Below are 19,907 nucleotides of genomic sequence, written 5' to 3'. Positions count from 1 at the left end.
GTGTGTGTGTGTGTGTGTGACATTTGCTTTACCCATTTATCTGTCTATGGACACTTAGGTTCCATGTCTCGGCTGTTGTAAACAATGCTGCTTCGAACCTAGGAGGTAGGGGTGCAGATATCTTCAGACAGTGATTTCATTTTCTCCAGCTATACAGAAATAGAATTGCTGGATCATATGCTATTTCTATTTTTAATATCTTGAGGAAACTCCATATAGTTTTCCATAGTGGTTCCATCAACGTACATGCCTACCAACTGTGCACAAGGGTTCCCTTTTCTCCACAACCTCACCAGCATTTGTTTTCTCTCTCTCTCTCTCTCTCTCTCTCTCCCTCTCTCTCTCTCTCTCTCTCTCTCTCTCTCTCTCTCTCTCTCTCTCTCTCTCTCTCTCTCGATAGCCATCCTAACAGTGAGGGCATTAAATCTATAACCAAAAATGTATACACTGCATAAATTTTAGGATTGTATTGTCAATGGATTATTATTAGAATTTTAAATATTCACCCTCTCTTTTCTTTTAGAAGATAAAAATTAGTGACATCCCTGAATTTGAAGTATTGAAAAAAATCTTGCTCATTTCAAACTCCAGGTTAGTAAAGTCAAGACAATCATTTGCATGCCTGAGGCTCATGGCTTCCTAGCTCATCCTAAGTTGTTGGCTTGAGAAAGCATAGCATTTGTGTGTAATTTTGTTTTATATTTAGTATTTGAATCCTTTTCCAATTCCTTCTCTCTTTCTACTTTTTCACTCCTATACCTGGCAGAATCTTGACTTAAGGTAGAAAGTAATCTGTAAACATAAATTTAAACTAAATATTATTTGGTTTCTTTTGTGTTTGACAGTTGTGAAAAACTGAAAGCACCCCAAAGTGCTACCAAGACATCCTATTTTCACAAAATCCTCACATATGTCCATTCTTAATTTTTCAGGAACAGGTTTGGTATAGTCAGTTGGAAGTCTTCAGGAGATTAAAGAACGTAAGTCAGAAGAAGCAATGGCAAACCCCAAGTCCTCTGAGTCTCTTTCATGTTCATAGAATTCTGACGCTGGATACATAAATGTGACTTTTATGAGAGAGACACATTGCCCTCAAGAGCAAGACCAAAAGTCAGAACTACAAAATCATTGGTGGCTAAAACTATTCTGATCAAAGCTGCTAACATAAAGCTTGGGCATGAAGGTGGAACATGACATGGAGAAAAGTTACCACAGAGCCTCACTGGACATCAACCAGGCGTCTTCAAAATTGCTGATAAATTTATTAAACCAGTTGTAAAAATGGATTTCTCAAGTTTATTTGATGTCCTCAAATATCCCTGTATTGATCAATAATAGTGACTTAAGTTCAATGGCTTAATTAGGTTTCTGTTCAGCAGAGCATTTTTCCCCATTATCATGGGTATTATTTATTTTTTTTAAAGTAAAAACAACATAATTATATTAAAGCAAATACTTTAAAAAGAAATCTCCTATAATCCTGCATTCTCCACACAACTATTTTCAGTTATTACTTTCTGGTTGTTCAAATGCATATATTTTATTTATTTTTTTAATTTTTTTATGTTTTTATTTTTAAGAGAGAGATCGCGAGTGGGAGAAGGGCAGAGAGAGAGAGGGAGACACAGAATCAGAAGAAGGCTGAGCTGTCAGCACAGAGCCCGATGTGGGGCTTGAATTCACGAGCTGTGAGATCATGACCTGTGCTGAAGTTGGATGCTTAACTGACTGAGCCACCAAGGCTCATATTTTAAATGGTTGTTATATTGTATGTTCATTTTCATAGCATGATTTTTAGTTTAATATACTATAAAACATTTCCCCATATTTCAAGTCTTCATAATTATTCTTTCAATAGCCACACAATATTGTATCATGTTGATGTTCTATAAATTCTCTTATTTGCATTTAAGTTGTTTCTCCTTTTTCACTATTTGAGATGTTGTGGTGAAAGTGTTTGTGAATTTAGCTCTCTTTTCTCTTGAGTTACTCCAGAAAAGATGGGCATAATTGGGTCAGAAGATATAAATGTTATATAGTTTTGGTATATCGCTTGTCGCATTGCTTTAAAAAAAAAGTTGTGTCAACATAATGTTTCTATAGTCAACTTCTTTAAGCCTCAATTTCTTGATCAATAAAATGAGAACAATAGTCATTCCGGTCCCATAGAGTTGTGAGGACCAAATGAAAGGAAGTGTGTATTTAGAACTTAGTAACTGTTTAACAAATGCTAGGTATGATCATTTATTTTCACTAGCAGTTTGAATGTACTAGTTTTTCCATAATCTCATCAACATTGGATATTAGCAATTAAAAAATTATTTTACAATAGTATAAACTCCGGGTGCCTGGGTGGCTCAGTTGGTTAAGTGTCCGGCTTCGGCTTAGGTCATGATCTCACAGTTTGTGGGTTCGAATCCCACATCGGGCTCTATGCAGACAGCTAGCTCAGAGCCTGGAGCCTGCTTCAGATTCTGTATCTCCCTCTCTCTCCGACCCTCCCCTGCTCGTGCTGTCTCTGCCTCTCAAAAATAAATAAAAGACACAAAAGTAAAATAAAATAAAATAAAATAAAATAAAATAAAATAAAATAGTATAAACTATATTGAAGGGTGATTCCTGCAGTTCTTTCTCCTCTTCCTGCCCCTTTCCCTCCTTACTCTTCTCCTGTTTAGTTAGGAGAGAGAGAAGGAGACCAAAGGAAAGGGAAAGTTACCAAAAATAAAAAAGGTCTGCTTCCTCAGACCTCTGACCTAGAAAGAATGATCAAAGGATATAAGACATAATAGCTATATCAGATACATGCTCTCATTCCAAACCTTGCCCAATGTCACCTTCTTTCACTCAATTCATTGAATCTATTGAATTCCTGCTATGGGCTATTCAATAGTAGGCACTACAGCTCGCCTATAAAGTCTGTCAAAGACCGACAAAGACAATTTGTGCTTTTATGAAGTTCATATGCTGTTACATTGGAAGGTGTGTGTGTGTGGCAGGGACACAGAGGTGGGGAGACAGACCATATAATTTTGGATGGTGACTGGCATGAGGAAATAAACCCGTGATGCATCTGAAAGAGTGGGTTACTTCAGATTGAGTGCAGTGTTCCCATCTGAGTGACAGCTGAGCTGAGACCTGAACTGTAAGGAGCGCTCCCTTACCTCCATTAAGATCTGTAAGAGTATTATAGACAGTTAACACTATAAAGAGAGTATCGATCTCCGTGACCTGTGACCTTGAGGGACAGAAAGGCCTGAATATCATACCTATCTGGCTCCAGGTATGCGGGGCCAGATGATGTAATACAGGCTTTTGTATGTAAGGAAGTGATTTTATTCTAAATGTGGGAAGCCAGCAATTATTTAGAAGCACATTAATTTTAAAAGCTGCACGGCGGGGAAGCTCTAGCTGTTCCGCAGGAATGAGTGTAGGTGACAGAAACGGAAGCTTGTGGCCCAACCGGTGTCCTGACTTAACAGGAGTACATATGCCAGGTTGTTCTAAGCGCTGAGAGTGAACAGATTCCTGTCCTCGTGGGGCGCACACACTAATAGGCAGGGATGAGAAAGAGCATGTATAGACGTTTACAAGTCCTGGCCAGGACCACACCGCAACGCCCCATTCCGTCGAGAGACGCAGAGAGCGCTCGCACGAGAGGGCGGGGGGATAGGGGACGCGGGGCAGGGCTTCCGGGGGGCTGGGCCCGGCCTCGATTGGATCTCCCAGCGCCTGCGCAGGAGAGTCAACCCGGCTGAGCGGGGAACAGGTTCGCCGGAACCGGGGGACGCCGACTTCTGCTTCCGGGTCGCAGCCATGGCGGTGGCAAATTCAAGCCCTGTCAATCCCGTGGTGTTCTTCGATGTCAGCATTGGTGGCCAGGTGAGGTCCAGGCAGCCGGTGCGCCCAAGGGACACTGCACGGGGCCAGTCAGGAAGATCTCACCCACCCAGGGATAGTGGATTCGAGAAGCCAGATGGCGATACTGGACCCGAACCTGACGACCTGCGGGGAGGTGGCTAGGGAGGGAGAGCTGAAGCCTTGCGCATCCTATGGTCTCGCCTGGGGAGGGAATGGGCACCATTCGGCGGAGGTGAGAGAGGCCGCTCGGCAGGCAGGAGAAAGGGGTCAGACCCTCCCGTTCCCTGCTCGCAGAGGCCTTGGTGGTCTTGGACCGGACATTCTGACTGTCTCCCGCCGCTTGCAGGAAGTTGGCCGCATGAAGATCGAGCTCTTTGCCGACGTTGTGCCTAAGACGGCGGAGAATTTTAGGTAAGGAGATGATGCTGCAGCTCTGCCAGATTAACCAAAGCAGTAGCTGGACTGGTCTGCGGACTCATCTGCCTGCCTCTAACCGTCCGCTCACTGCCCTTGAGATCTGAGTTCCCCTTTGTATCGCTCTGGCTAAATAGTGTCACCGTTTTTACTGTTCCCATGTCAACTTACGTTGTTAATCTTATGCTTAGGTGTCTGGACGTCGGCTGGCCAGTTGATGGGCTTGCTGGCGCAAATGTCACATATTAGGGCACTCTCAGCTGTGATGTCATGGTGACTGAATCATTCACTCCTTTCCCTTTCAGGCAGTTCTGCACTGGAGAATTCAGGTCAGTCTCAGACGTGGTTGATTTCTCTGCTTGCTCCTGAAGGGTGTCCTGGGGCTGCAGTGGGGTTTTGGGGGGGAACCACCAGCAGGCCTTGAATGATTATTGGTGACAGTAATAGGTAATACCCCCATGGGTCTATCTTCAGTTTATTTGCCTTCTTTATCTCTGTTTTCCCGACCATCTTTAGGAGAGTCCCTTGACTCCAGTGTGTGGTAAACTGGAAATGCCTATGATTACCTGTCATCATTCCAAGTCTCTTTCTTTTTGGTTATAGAAAAGATGGGGTTCCAATAGGATACAAAGGGAGCACCTTCCACAGGTAAGTCCTTGGCAAGCCATCCCTATAGGCTTTTAGAATTACTTTCTAAGGGGATTAGTCTCTTTAAAGGAAAATAAAACCATAGGATAATTCCTAGATCTTGAGAAGGAATGTTTTTGTGAACTCAACAATTGATTTGAAAAAGCCAAAGTGATAAACATCTTATTTTTAAATAAATGTTAATCTAAAGTATAACGACTAAATCAATGTTTTTCTAAACCACAGAGCCTTCTCTCAGGATCCTTAATTCTCTGTTTCAGGGTCATAAAGGATTTCATGATTCAGGGTGGGGATTTTGTAAATGTAAGTACTATTCCTTTGCTGTCAAAGACCTATAGGAATATTGTATTTTGTTATTGCTGCTACTGCTATTTTTACTATAGGGCCCAGTTTTAAGGCTTTAAAACAAAAGCCAAGTTAGAGGAGGGGGTGACAGGAATGTCCTTTAGGGTTGCTGGCTACTACTCTATAACCACTTTAATCAGCATTTTGATTGAGTCACTGACTTCCAGATCTTAGCCTTTTAAGGACCAGAAACTGAACTTTTCCAGCACACCTATCAGGTGATCCATGAGAGACACAAAACTAGTCACATGAAACTTTGATAGAAATGAGATGCAATTTTTTTCCCTCTAAATGGCAGTGAGTCCTTTTCCAGTGAGCTAAACGCTTATGCCCCATTTCCCTTCCACTTCTGGTATCACAATGCCTGGAAAGCTGAGTTTTTCATCAGAAACTGATTAGTGGACAAAGAATCTGAGCAACAGAGGTAGATTGATCTGGAGGGATATTTCCTCTTTTTAAAGAAAGCCTGGTGGAATAGTTCTTCACTGCGAAGCATGTCTTTCTTGTGACTAGACTGTATATATCTCTCATACCAAGCCTCATCCCCTTCTTCTGACCTTGGAGGGTGCTGAATAAACCATATCTTTTCTTCTTAAACCTACTTTTGTCCTTGGCCAACCTCTTATGTACATGGTCTTTCTTATTAATACCATTTGGTCAGTCATGTTGCTATTTTCTTGGATCTGGGAGACATTCTTTCTCCTGTGTATATTTATTTAGCTTAACTCTTAGGAGTTTTTTATTTGTTGTTGTTGTTTTTTTAATGTTTTATTTATTTTTGAGAGAGAGAGAGGCAGAGTGCAAGCAGGGGAGGGGCAGAAAGTGAGGGAGACACAGAATATGAAGCAGGCTCCAGGCTCTGAGCTGTCAGCACAGAGCCTGATGCAGGGCTTAAACTCACACTGTGAGTACCTGAGCTGAATTTGACACTTAACCAACTGAGCCACCCAGGCGCCCCTCCTTAGGAGTTTTTAAAGACCTGTCTCTTTCCTATCTAGGGAAGGTTACAAAGGGAGAGATTTTATGCCAAATCAGGCTTTCTGATATACTTTGTTTCATGTGTGCGATGTTGTAAAACTAGGAAATTGCATCAGAAAATTCCAGAGTTTCATTTTCTGTCTAGAGAATGGAAAATTGGGGTTCACTAGACCTGTATTTCTCCTGTAGCAACAGTTTGGAATCATGTAACTCCTCCCTTTAAGCAGGGTGTGCCCTTGCCATTTCACCACAGCCTCTCCCGCCTGCTCCCCTTATTCGTGCTGCTTGTCCTTGTAGGCATTCAAGTTTGCAATCCCTGACTACAAGTGATGGTGGGAGGGTTTGGGTGACCGTATACTTTTTTGTTAGCTAGTAAGAAGGGCTAAGAATCTATTCCCTGTCTTCTTTCTTCCCTAGGCTCCTGTATTACCATGTTGTCTTAACAGGGACAGGACCAACTTCTTGCATCATTGCCAGGCACATTCTAGTCGCTTGCTGACAGCTCCAGAACCAGACAGTATAGTTTGGTCAGCCAGAAGGCTGTGTCAGCAAGGAACATTGTTCAGAGCCACTCCTAAGAAGGAAAAAATAGAATGAGCAAGAAGCAGAAGAAGCAGGACTGAGACCTTCTAAAGTTGGACCAAGAATATGTGTTTCTTTGTTTTAATAATTTTTTTTCTGGTTGCAAAAGTGCAAAGTTATCTCAAGGAATCTCACTTCTCTAGGAATATATTCTTGACATTTTAGTTTATAGCTGCCATTCTCATTGTTGCACGTGTATGTGTGTCACATATAACTTTTAACAGATGTAAGATGTATATATTTTAATTTTTTATATTTAATAATTGTCTACATTTTCCCTTGCCATTAACCCATTCTTCTCAAAGCCACTTATATTCCATTATGAATAGATACTGAATTTATTTGCTCAATCCACTATTCTTAAGAATTAAGTTGCTTTCTATTGTTTGCATTGAAATTAATTTTGTCATTTTCCCTACTCTGGCTCCTGGAGAGCAACTGATCATGTATTTATAGAGAATGATGTGATAACTGATTTGTCCCCCGGGTTTGTTGGGAAATTGGAAATGAACTTGTTTTTCTCTTCCTTCTGTGTATATGTAGGTATTTATGTGGAGTTAAAGACATAACAGCTCACATTTATATAATTGTGTATCAATTGCAAGGTCTTTTCTCAGACATTAGTTGTTATTTTTAATTTTTATTTAATGTTTTGTTTTATTTTTGAGAGAGAGAGGGAGGGAGAGAGAGCAAGCAGGGGAGGGGCAGATAGAGGGAGACACAGCCTCTGAAGCAGGCTCTAGGCTCCAAGCTGTCAGTCCGATGTGGGACTTGAACTCACGAACCGTGAGATCATGACCTGAGCTCACCGCCTGAGCTGCCGAGGTGCCCCTCTCAGACACTGTTTAATTGGATCTTGATGGCAACACTGTAAACAACAGGAGATTTCATCTTCACCTGATAGTTGAGGAAGTTGAAGCTCAGTGAAGGGAAGTGACTTTCCCAGCTTATAAATGATTATCTGGAACTACATCCAGGCCTTTCCACCATACAGAGCTTAGTTTTTTTTGATAATTTTTAGTCAAATAAAGGTTTGATCTGGACAGCCTTCTTCCTTCTCTGGCCTATGTTAATACCCTTTGGTAATCTTTGCCCCCATACAGGCCCTTTGATTCTGCCCTAGGTCGGTGCTTTTCCTTTCTGCCTTCACCCACTATTCTTTGGCTGGAAGAGATTGGTCTTTTGGCAGGCACCTTCTCAGTATTAGCTTTCGACCCCAGGGATTCTGATTAAGGCACTGCAAATATGGCTGTGGTCAAGTTGCTTTATGACCCTGACATAAGTTTGCTCACTTGAAAAATGAGGAAGATGATAGCGTGTATTCCACACAGTTACTGGGAGAGCAAAGAGATCATGCAAATAAAGCTCGTTTAAGCAGAAATTGGGGGTTTATGATAAGGTGTTTCATGAAACCCAAGGAAGAAACAGAACTAGGAACTGGAAAGCCACAAAGGACCAAGGCAGTCTTTTCTCTCTGTTTCTCTGGTGCTCTCTACGCCTGTGTATTGCCTTCACTTTCCATTCTCCAGTCCACCTTGCAGAGCATGCTCACTGCTAGCTTCCTGGTTTACATGATACACGTTCAGCGTCAAAGAGAGCATCAGCCTCAGGGAAGGGACTTTAGTTGGCGTAGGCATTCTCCCCTGGATCAATCAACTTTGGTCAGAAGGATGGTGTCCGTACAGACTAGGCTTCCAAGAGCCCATTGCCTGCATAGTTTGGGGGAGCACATAGTGGTCAGTTAAGTGAGTAATTTTATTAAAAAAAATTTTTTTTAATGTTTTTTATTTATTTTTGAAAGACAGAGAGAGCCACCTGGAGCAGGGGAGGGGCAGAGAGAGAGGGAGATACAGAATCCAAAGCAGGCTCCAGGCTCTGAGCTGTCAGCACAGAGCCCGATGCGGGGCTCGAACCCATGAACCATGAGATCATGACCTGTGCTGAAGCCAGACGCTTAACCAACTGAGCCACCCAGGCGCCCCTAAGTGGTTAATTTTATATGACAACAGGCATGAGAGTCTTGGGAGAGGTTAGGATTATGTATGTGATCACTATATTGTTTTCTACTCTGCCTTGTCTTAACTGAACTTTCTAGAGGCCCAGCTATGACCTGTTTTACCCAATCTGTGAGATGCCCCAGCCAGTCTGTGGGCTGCAAGTGCCTTGGACTGGGCTGGCTTTGATCATAAGTAGGGTCAGAAAGGTGTAGCTCCCAAAGTGACCTTCAGGAGTAAGAGGGCACCTTTAAAAAGTTGGTTACACGGCAGCAGCATTCCTCCAGAGGGCCCCAGGAGGGGGACCCAACACTCAAAACCTGCTAACATGTCCTTTCTCTCTGCTCAGGGAGATGGTACTGGAGTCGCCAGTATTTACCGGGGGCCATTTGCTGATGAAAATTTTAAACTTAGGCATTCCGCTCCAGGCCTGCTTTCCATGGTAAGTGAGGGCCAGTCAAGGTTTTGGGTTAGATTTGTAGCCAGCAGGTTGGTCGGTGCCTCTTGAGGCACAGTGCCATCTCTTGGGATGGAAGCCAAGTTCTTTACTTCCCTCACTTGTCCCAGGACTCAACTCTGCCACCTACCTCCTTCCTCAGTTGGCTTTGATTTGGTTGGGCTGGGCCCTCAGAAGTCTGGGGCGGGGGTGGGGGTGGGGGGCGCAAATCTGAACTCTGATGTGTGTTTTCTTACCTATGTTTGAGCGAGGGTGTGTGGCTCGGCCTTCAGCCCTGCTGCTCAGAGCACAGCCAGCTGTGCTGTTGGGACCCAGCGCCTGCGCACTTGGCCTTCCACTCCAGAGTCCTGAGACAAGTTTCCCACTCACGCTGCCTCCTGGCTGGTCCTCCTCTGGGTTTGCTGACCATTCGTGTTCCCTCGGCCTGGCACCCCTTCCTTCTTAGACCCCCACTTCCACATCTCCCTCGCCTTTCTCAGCCCCCTACCTGCCCCGCTTAACCCCCTCATCTGCCTACTCTTGCTCCCTCCCCCTTCTTCCTCTTAATCACTATGCCCTCACTTTTCCTCACCCGTCTCACCTTCTGTCCCTCTCACGCTGCAGTCTCCTCCCTGCCTCCCCTCATCACCCATTTCCCTGGCAGTTTCCCCACACCCACTCCCCCAGGCCCAATATTTACAGGCACCCTCCCTATCCTGCCTGCCTCGCCTTCTGCTTATCTACATGGGCCGTCACCAAGTGAAGGTTTACCCACACCCACTCTGTGTCAGGCCTCAGGGCAGGATACAAGGATACAGAGCTGATCCCTGCCCTTGTGACACTTAACATCTAATGGGGGAATCACACATGCAAAATGACAAGTCCCGTGTGGTGTAATTCATGCCACTGTGTATTAAGTACCATGGTACTGTGTATAAAGTATAAAGTACCATGAGGGACCCACGGAATGAAAGCCATGGCGTTTCAAGGATGAAGTGTGTGGACTTGTGTTCACAGGTTATGGAGAGGTGCGCGCTTTTTTGAGCTGGGGTGATCAACTTTGTAACTTAGAAAGGAGACCCTGGCAGATGGGAATGGAGAGGTGGGGGCAGAGAAGCCGGTGAGGAGGCTGCCGTGAGGATGGGGAAACACTAAAGCCTAGCAAACAGCGTGCAGGCCCCTGTTTTCAGAAAGCCAGGCCAGAAGCACAGGTAAATGCTGCAGGAGTAGTCTCGGTGGGCTTGGATCTTTGCCAGGAGGACTAGAGCCCTCTAGGCGCATGCTACGATGTTAGCATCCATGGAGGACTCAGAGAAATGGAAGGAAACATTGGTCTCTGCTCCCTTCGGGCTGACACCAGTGAAGTTGTGCTGTCCTGTCACATGTCCTGTAGCGTAATTGTTTTTGTTTCCATCCTCCTCTAAATAATGCGTTCCTCAAGGGCAGGGACAGGGCCTCACTGATCTCTGAGCCTTACTCCCCGATACCGAAAGGTGCTAAGTAGATATTGATGAAGGACTGAAAGAGAATCAGAGTGATGGCTACCATTTATTGGACAATTACTCAACAAGCACCTTATTTGCATTAATTTATTTTAATCCTCTCAAATCCCTATGAAATAGGTACAAATGAGGATATTGAGGCACAGAGCAATTATGGGACTAAACCAAGGTCGCACCGTCAGTGGTGGAGCTGGGATTCCGGCTAGGTCATCATCTGGCTTCAGAGCTGCTTCTCCGAAGTAGTAAGCCATGCCGCCTGAGAGAATGAATAAATGAGCGGCAAAGGGCAGAGTGTGTCCCCTGAGCTATGAAAGCATCTATGACTTTTCTCCTGCCTGCTTGCTAATAAATGTTTATACAGCAAGCAGCTAGTTAAGTTGGGTAGATTGTTTGGTGGAAAGCTTGACTGAAATGAAAGAATTGCAAGCCCTGGGAAGTTCCACAGCACCCACCTGCCGTGACCGCTCAGGCACCCCCTCAGGCATTTCCTGTGAACCGGTCCTAAATATATGCACAAAAGCCAAGAGTAGCCTCATCTACTGACATGAAGTATTTTTCTTAAAGTTTAATTATTTATTTTGAGAGAGTATATGCAGGGGGGCGGGGTTTGAGGGAAGGTGGGCAGAGGAGCAGAGAGAAGGAGAGAAAGAGAGACAGACACAGAGACAGAGACTCCCAATCAGGCTTACTCACTCACTACCAGCATGGAGCCTGATGGGGGGGCCCAAGCCCACAAACCGCGAGATCATGACCTGAGCCAAAATCAAGAGCCGGACACTCAACCAACTGAGCCATTCAGGCAGCCCCAACATTTCTAAGTAAAATATAAAATCCCTAGTGAGAATGTATCCCTGGACTGTCTTTAATGTATTTCATACACATTTTTATTCTTGCATGGTTGAACACAGAATCAACCAATTTAAATCCATTAAGCATCTGTTTACTGCTAGTGACCTATCTAATAATTTCCGGTTCTGCCGTAGTCATATTAATTTTAGGAGACCTATACTTTTAATAGTACTTTCAGTTTCCCATTTTCCACTCCTTTTTTCCAAAATAAAGGAAGTATGCAATAAAATGTTCACAGACTTAGACAGTAAGGCAGTGCTATTGAAAGGTAACTTAGATTTGTTGCTGTACAGAAGTCTGAATTTAGCATATTAAAGGCAGTTTAGTGGTATCAACCTGTAAAGTACGAAAGTACACTTCCTATGAAAGTCCAATATCGCTTTATAAAGTATTACTCTGCTTTGTAATACAAGCCTAGTCTTTTGCAGTGCATTATAAATCTAAGTGTAAAGATACAGAAAGAACTTCAGGGGAGGAGATGGGATATGGCTGGAGACGTTCAGATTCTCAATAAAAAAAATACTTCCTATAAAATTCAATAATAAAAGATTTGGGTATAGCTCTGAAAAGCAAACATCATTGATTACATGCAGTCTTTTTTTTCCTAGTATAGCAGTAGCCTAGCAACTTCTCCCAGCTTCTTAAACTTTTTTATTACCATTGTTATGATGCAGTACAAAGCTATTCAGACAGAGTTTATGGCGTAGGCAACAGGCTTTTTCTCACTGGTATCTAATTTGTAACTGTAATCCAGTTATAACCGGTACTGGATTAAATACAGCAAATCAGGCCCCAGGAACAATTGTTCCTTAATAAAAATTCACCCTGCTGGAGAATTGCACATTTATTCAAAAATCTAGCTCCTTGACGGCAGAGAATGTGTATCCTATTTATCTCTGTAGCGTTGGATTCTAGCTCAGGAACTGCTTATAATAGATACTCCGTAAGGTTTGCTGAAAGAAGGGAATCGGGGAATCTCACCCTTCGGCCAGCATGGCCAGGAAAACTCACTGAAGGTTTATTTGGTTTCTGTCAGGCAAACAGTGGTCCCAGCACAAATGGCTGCCAGTTCTTCATCACCTGCTCGAAATGTGATTGGCTGGATGGGAAGCATGTAGTGTTTGGTGAGTCCTGCTCCTGTCCTGGAGTCCAGGCCCCGTTCACCCAGTGTGGGACGTCCAAAGGAGCCACCCCCCAGACTCCAGACCAAGAGTGCCCACTGGTGTAACTGCTGGGAAGGCGGAAGCGACGGGAGGTGGAGAGAGCTAGAGGGAAGGGCAGAGGGCTGTGTGATGTAGCATGCATCACCCTTGGGTGATGTGTGTGTCTGGGGTGCACCCAGATGGTACCACTTAAGAAATGCCCCACAGAGGCAGCATGGTAGAGTGGGGCTTTGCACTCACTCAGACCTAGTACTCTGCTCCTTATGAACTGTGACCTTGGGCAAATCATTTCACTTCCATCAAGACCCAATTTTCTGATGGCCGTATGAGGATCAAATGAGATGATGGCTAAGGGTGGACATTGCAAGTTGGAAAATGCTAGGCATATGAGAGTAATAAAGTCCAACTCGTACTCTTCCCACAGGAAAAATCATTGACGGACTTCTAGTGATGCGAAAGATTGAGGTGAGTCCTATCTTGATTACCTCTCTCTTGGCCATTCTGGTCCAGTAGCACCTGACTAGTGTGGAGAGGCTAGAGTGCCAGGAGAGGGCTCCCGCATGGTAGGCCCAGTCTTTCCTGCCTCCAGTTGCATGGGCTCCTTCAGGAAGAGGGAGGAGTACAGAAGGAGTAAAGGCCCCCCACCTCCGTTTTCTTGACCTGTAGGTTTGCTTCTAGTGCAGACTGAAGTTTGGCCTCTGGGGGCCCCTTCACCTACTTGATAAAATCCTACTCAGCACTGAATTCAAGGTCCTTCATGACCCGGTCCCCGCTACCTCTCCACAGCCTCTTCTCCCTCTGTTGCCTCCATATTCCAGTCACAGCAGGCCACTCACTCAAATATGCCATACGAGTTCCTGCCTCTTGCTGCTTCCTGCCCCTGAACGTTTGCTCATGCTGTTTCCGCCACTGGAAGGCTCTTCTTCTTTCTTTTTCTCCTGGTGGGATCCCATTGGTCCTTCTAGGCCCAGCTCGAATGTCCTCTCTTGTGTGAATCTTTCCCTGACCTGTTTAGTTGCTTCCTCTGCCCTGTTGTATAAACCCTCTTATAACTTAGTACATTGTTACATATCATAAGTTTGCTATTTTTTAAATGTGGTACATTTTCTTTTTGATCTGGATTATCTGTACCCTCCTGCTAGAACAGGCATGGACTGTTACCATTTCAGTCTCTCTCGGTCCTTAGCACAGGGGCTGGCAGGCATCAGCAAATGTTTGGTGAGTATGTGTCTGAGTCGATGACTCTCCACTGTGCTTTCTTTCCTAGAATGTTCCCACAGGCCCCAACAATAAGCCCAAACTACCTGTGGTGATCTCACAGTGTGGGGAGATGTAGTCCAGAGCGAGATGGATCAGGTACGTGTGTCTTTTTCCTGGTTAGGAGTCCCCAGTGAAGTCAGCATGGTCTAGTGGAAGGAACTTTAGACTTGAAAACGTGGGGATTGAGCCCATTTCCTCTCTGTGACCTTGGGAAATCACTTCCCTTCTCTGAGCCTGTCTCCTCATCTGTTAAATGGAGATAATCCTGATTTCTTATGCTCATTTTAAGATCTAAAGAGAAAGGGTTATTAGGGCATTTTACTCCTACCACTTTGTGGTTTACAGAGTATCAACCTGAAAACCAATAGATAAAGAAACAAAAAAATTAAAAAGGGTGCCTGGGTTGATTGGTTAAGCGTCCAACTCTTGATTTCGGTTCAGGTCATGATCTCACAGTTTGTGATTTCGGTTCAGGTCGTGATCTCACAGTTTGTGAGTGTGGAACCTGCTTGGGATTCTCTCTCTCTGCTTCTCCCCTGCTCGCTCGCTCTCTCTCTCTCTCTCTCTCTCTCTCTTTCTCTCAAAATAAACAAACTGAAAAAAAAACCTGACAAGATACTATGTTTGTAGTATATAGCTAATTTTACCCTTCTCTTATGATTCGAATAGTTATACATTCTGAGTCTTTGTTCTTTATTTTATATGTTGTGACTATTTTTTCCAGAATGTATTTTAAGCAGAAAACTAACAGTGTGTTGCTTATCTTAACTTTGGTGATGTCCTTTGTTAAACAGAGGTTCTAGATTTTGATGAGGTAAAACTTACCAGTCTTTTCTCTTACGTCTTTTGTGCTTGTCTTCTTTAAGAAAGTCCTTCATATCTCAGGTCATAATTCGTTTGTAGTTTTTCTAATATTTCTATGATTTTATTTATATACTTAAAAATTATCTAGAATTTACTTTTCTTTTCTCTGCCTTTTTTTTTTCTGAATGAAGATCTAGTCAAATGTCAGACCATTTTAATGACTGTACATACCTCTATCTGTGACTTAATTTGTGTTCATAGCATCTGGCACTCACAGGCATTTATTAAAAATTTACAACATGAGTTAATAGAGAGGGAGAATGTCAGACATTTTAGGCAGGGAACTGGTGTTAGCAAATGCAAAGAGAGGCATGCACAAGTGTGTGCCAGAGCTGCATGTGGTCCTCTCGTCCAGCCAGATGGTCCCTTCTCAGGCACAGGTGACACCCTGAGCTGTCTCTTCTACCAGTACTGGGGGTCCCTAGGGCTCAACCTGCTGTCCCTCTTCAGGAGTGTCTGGCATTTCCCTCCTTCTCCCACTTCTTTTGTTGCTGAATCTAAGTTAAGCTACCAGGTCCTTTTCCTTTTAAGGATTGACCCCTGATCACTACTGGAGGACAGAGATGAAAAGACTTAAGTTTAGACATTTTTTGTTTGGGGCCTCTTTTCCGTATTTTTCTGAGTCCCTGACCGAAAGTTAGCAGCCATTTTTGTTGGGGGTTGATTTCGGAGCATGGTGCTCACAACCCTCCCCTCCGAGTCCCTGAGTAGCAAACGGCATGTAACCCTTTGCCCCCATGGAAGCCTCTCTTCTCAGCCTGCAGCCCAAGCAGGACAGATCCCCCAGCGGCCAGCTGATGCTCCAGAGGCTTCTAGACCAGAACTGTCCAGGAGAAAGTCCTTTCTGTGGCAGTGGAAATGTCCATCACACAGCTCCCAGCCACATATGACAGTTGGCCACTGGAAATGTGGCTGATGTGACCAAAGGGCTGGATATTTTCTTTTATTTTAATTAAATTTAAATATAGTACTTCCGAATATAGTCTCCTCCCCTGACTTACTCAGAATTGAATCTTTCATAGCTAGTGCTTAGGCAGGCGAGAATTCTACCACTGAACCACCCATGCTGCTTAGGGGCAATATAATAATAGTGGTTATCACTTATTGCATACTTCTTGTGCTCAGATATTGAGCTAAGAACTTGAATGATCTGATTTAACCTTACCCAAAATCCTTATCACACGTTTTAAGGTGTTAAAGAATCTAGGTGGCAGTCTGACCTCAAAGGACCCTGCTTTGGGTTTCTCAGTAATGTGATGTGGGAGAAAGTAAGGAAAAGTAGAGAGTCATTCCCTGGGGAGTATAGGAGTATCATCCCATTATTTATCTTCCTCGCTGTTAAATTTACGAGCTTCTCTAATCCCCACAGGAGTGTTTCAGCTCTCCCAGGTTGTCTGGGGCAGGATAATGGTTGACAGCCAGTACATACAGATGCTGTTTTCAAGCCCTATTGAGCAGTACTTCTCAAACTTTACTGCCCTTAGAATCACCAGGAGATCTTGTTAAAGTGCTGCTTCTAGTTCAGTGGGTCTGGATGAGGCCAGAGATTTTGCATTTCTGACCAGCCCTCGGGAGATGCTGATGCCAACTTTGAGCGGCAAGGCTATAGGAGAATAACAGAGCCTGCTTTTTCGTTGAGAAGCCACCATATTCCAATCAGAAAAGACGCAGGAGATCCTCTCTTGGTGGTCCTGGTCCAGCAGGAATCCAAGTATCACCTAATCGTGCATGTGGGGCTGTGTGCCTAGGCACTGGAAATAAAAGAAGATGGGACGGAGATAGAAGACAGGTGCAGTGACTCTATCAGCACTGCCTCCCGGAAAGCACTTCATTCTAGAGCTTCTGTGTTTTGCCTTACGTCCGGACTTTGGTCTTAGTGAGGATGAAGTTTTCTGTACAACTCTAGATGTAGAGATGTACATGTACATGTAGATGTAAAACCACACTTTTATCTCTGTGGGTCCTGTGAAAGCTTTTTATGAGGAATTTGGTTCGGGATACATAAGTGAACCTTGGCCCGCAGGGTTCACCTGCTCTAGTCTGAACTGGGTTCTTTGCTCCTTACAACCACCCGGGGGCTGATGGAACCTCTGTTTTGAAAGCCGGAGAGTCTCTGGGAATAGAGAGTGGCTGTGAGCTCTGGCAACCCGGCTGGTGTGAATTGTTGCCCTTCCAGTTATCCGCAGACCTGGTGCCTGTAGCAAGCAGTAGATAGCTTTTCTCTGTCAGTGTTTCCCAAATTTCCCTAAGAATCAAATCACTTGGGAGCATTTGTTAAGCCTACTAATTGCCAATTCTTCCCCTGGAGAGTCTGAGTGAGTGGGTTTGAGGCAGGATCCCGGATGCTGTGTTTGTAATAAGCATCTAAGATGCTTCTTATCAGAGAAATGTGGGTAACACTGCTTTAGGGAGTGCTGTGATGAGTATCTTTTAACATTTGCATCTTAGAAAAAATATATAATTAGCGCAACACGTAATTTTACAGTTATTATAACACAGTGAGACATTATTAAAATTGTGATTATGTTAAAAATTATCCTTGTGGATGGTGGTTATGAGGACATTGGTGACGGTGCTGTTGGAATGACTGAGGTTTAGGACACACTGTCCCCCGGCTTCTGGGATTACCTGTAGATGTGATATGTTACTCTAGACGAAGGTTATGAAAGACATGTTGGTGGCACATGGACCGGTCCTTGATTCCTTCCACAACTAAGCACCACTTACTTGAGATGGGTCCCATGCTGCATATGAGGCTGCAAATTTGAAAAGCCCAGTCCCTGCCTTCAAGGAACTCAGTCTCTTGAGGAAACTGACAATTACAGTAGAGTAAAGCACTGGACTGGAAAACGTAAGGGAAGCTGAATGCCTGTGTCTGCCTGGAGTGCTTCGGGAAGACTACAGAAGAGACAGTGCTTTGGCTGAGTACATGAAAGAAGAGTGTCTCTGGTGGCTAAAACGGAAGGCATTCCGGGCAGAGGGAACAGCATGAGCGAAGTGTAAGGGACACTGCTAATAATGCCATATGGCCAAAGCAGGAAGGTATGAAAGAAAAGCAGAGGGTAAGGCTGGTGGAGGCCAGGGCCAGTGGCAAGAACCAGTGCAGGCTGACACATTCAAATGTTATCCTGAGGGTAGGCTTTAGGCGTATGCACCTTTTCTCCCCCTGGGCTGAGAGTCCATTATACTCCCGGGGTTCTCAAAAGGGAGCCTGGCCCTCCAAAAAGTACCAGCCAATGGGAGCCACTGGAGAATTTTGAGCAGGAAAGCATTGTGATTGAATTTTCTTATTCTGAAGATGATTCTGGCAGCAACATGGCGGGTAAGCTGAGGCCACCAAGGTGTGCGATGTAGCAGGCCAGGCCAGAGAATAGGTTCCCTGTGAAAATACGGGTCTAGGGAGCTCCAGAGATTTGGCAGCAAATATTTGCATGCTTGCTGGGCGTGTGACACTGTTTGTTCCCTACCCTGAAAGACCTAAGCCCTGCCAGCTAAAAAAAGGGAGGGGAGGGGGAAATGGCACCATTCCAGTCCGGTCCAGTACAAAGGCAGACCTTCCAGCCTTGCAGTCAGGTGTCACACACGTTGAGGTACACCACGCCAGCAAACTACCACATAGCCTTAAAGGTAGATCTGGATGTGTTGGCAGATTTCTGGGGTACATTAAGTGACAAAGTCAAGATTGAGTACATTTGAGTAACTGTTTCAGATCTTATGTAGTAATATATAGCCAACTGTTAGTAATGGTTACTTCTGCAGTGTGGAGAGAGCAGAGCCCTTTTTTCCCGTTGCTAGTATCGTGTATATGCTTGACATTTCTATATTGAGCACGTATCCTATAAGAGAAATATGTACTGTATGTGCATAGTTTTAACAGATCCTTGTTCCTCTCAGCTGCTTCCAGAAGCATGTGGCTAACATCAGTCTGTCAATCACTCCTGGTCGCTCCATCTCCTCCCAGGTCTAGGCACAGTCACCAGTGCCTTCCTGGGTGCTCCCACAGCACTTGGTTCATCTTTCTACACAGCATTAACACAGCATATCACTAATGTGTTGGCCTGGTTTTCTCTAGACAGAACTCTTGAGGCAGAGACCATGCTGACTGATACTCACAGTGCCTGGTCGATGATAGAGCTTAGGTCCTGGAGCACCCTGGGACTCGCAAAGCGCATTTATTAAGCGCATTTTGTACATTCTGCGTGGGGGCCCAGGGTTAAACTTCTGTCTGAGCCTACAGTATGATACCAGGAGGCCCTGGAGGAAAAGGGGTGTAGCCATGTGTAGGGAGAGGGAGACCAAGTTTCTGAGTGTACTCACTCTGTTCTTTTCGTAAAGCTAACTCCAAGGCCATAAACCGAGGGTGTGAACTTTACTTTCTCTATAACCCTGGGACCAAAACCTGCAAGGAAGAAGGCTTTCTCTTTGTTCTGACGTTCCACAGAGAGCCATCAAGGTCTGGTAAAAGGCACACAGACTTTGGAGCCAAGTAGACCAGGAAGCCCCATCACTGTCAAACCGTTAACCCCCTGGGGACCCTAGTTTTCTCCTTTACTTATACGGCACAGAGTCTGTGAAGGGGAAATAAATGAGATGATATGTGTGGCTATCAGCATTCGTTTCTTTCTTCGTGGTTCTTGTGTAATATGCCTCTCACCTTTACCCTGGGGAAGCAAAGGTCTGGCGCAGGGCAAGAGGCAGACCAGTGCTGCTCTTTTGGGAAAAGCAGGTTAGGAGTGTAGAGAAGAGCGGGGAGTGTTGTCTCCCATGGAGAGTCCCGCTCCAGGGCCTCTTCCGTCCCTAACACTTCCGTGTCTCTGCCATTGTAGGCCTTCCCTGGCTCTGGGTGGCGCTCTTGAGTAAGATCATCTGGATTGGCCCCTGTGTCTGCTTCCCTGCCTGCTGCTGCCCTTTTTGACCAAGAGACCATGGAAGTGTCACAGATTCAGAACCCAAAATTTTCTGTTTAAGTTTTCAACTGTAAATAAAGTGGGTTTTTTTTTGCTTTTGTTTTGTA

The 19,907-nt window shown here is 44.6% G+C and overlaps 2 protein-coding genes across 2 annotated transcripts in view; both read left to right on the top strand.

Moving 5' to 3' along the window:
- Nucleotides 1–1,286, top strand: part of CCDC30 (coiled-coil domain containing 30) — a 66,875-nt gene extending 65,589 nt beyond the window's left edge. Inside the window, exons 15-16 of the mRNA XM_029949895.1 lie at nt 524–591; nt 933–1,286. Coding sequence (XP_029805755.1) covers nt 524–591; nt 933–975 — 111 coding nt within the window. The 3' untranslated portion in view covers nt 976–1,286. The remainder of the gene's footprint in view (nt 1–523; nt 592–932) is intronic.
- A 2,483-nt stretch (nt 1,287–3,769) lies between these two features.
- On the top strand, nt 3,770–19,907 carry PPIH (peptidylprolyl isomerase H). The gene is made up of 10 exons (XM_029948833.1): nt 3,770–3,879; nt 4,205–4,269; nt 4,578–4,601; nt 4,876–4,920; nt 5,181–5,223; nt 9,169–9,261; nt 12,643–12,730; nt 13,194–13,234; nt 14,037–14,125; nt 19,720–19,907. The coding sequence occupies exons 1-9, from the start codon at nt 3,814–3,816 to the stop codon at nt 14,103–14,105; spliced, it is 534 nt and encodes a 177-aa protein (XP_029804693.1). The 5' UTR covers nt 3,770–3,813; the 3' UTR covers nt 14,106–14,125; nt 19,720–19,907.

The sequence above is a fragment of the Suricata suricatta genome, chromosome 8 (assembly GCF_006229205.1).
Source record: "Suricata suricatta isolate VVHF042 chromosome 8, meerkat_22Aug2017_6uvM2_HiC, whole genome shotgun sequence".
Lineage (NCBI taxonomy): Eukaryota > Metazoa > Chordata > Mammalia > Carnivora > Herpestidae > Suricata > Suricata suricatta.
The sequence above is the reverse complement of the archived record's forward strand: the minus strand, read 5'-3'. Positions and strand labels throughout refer to the sequence as shown.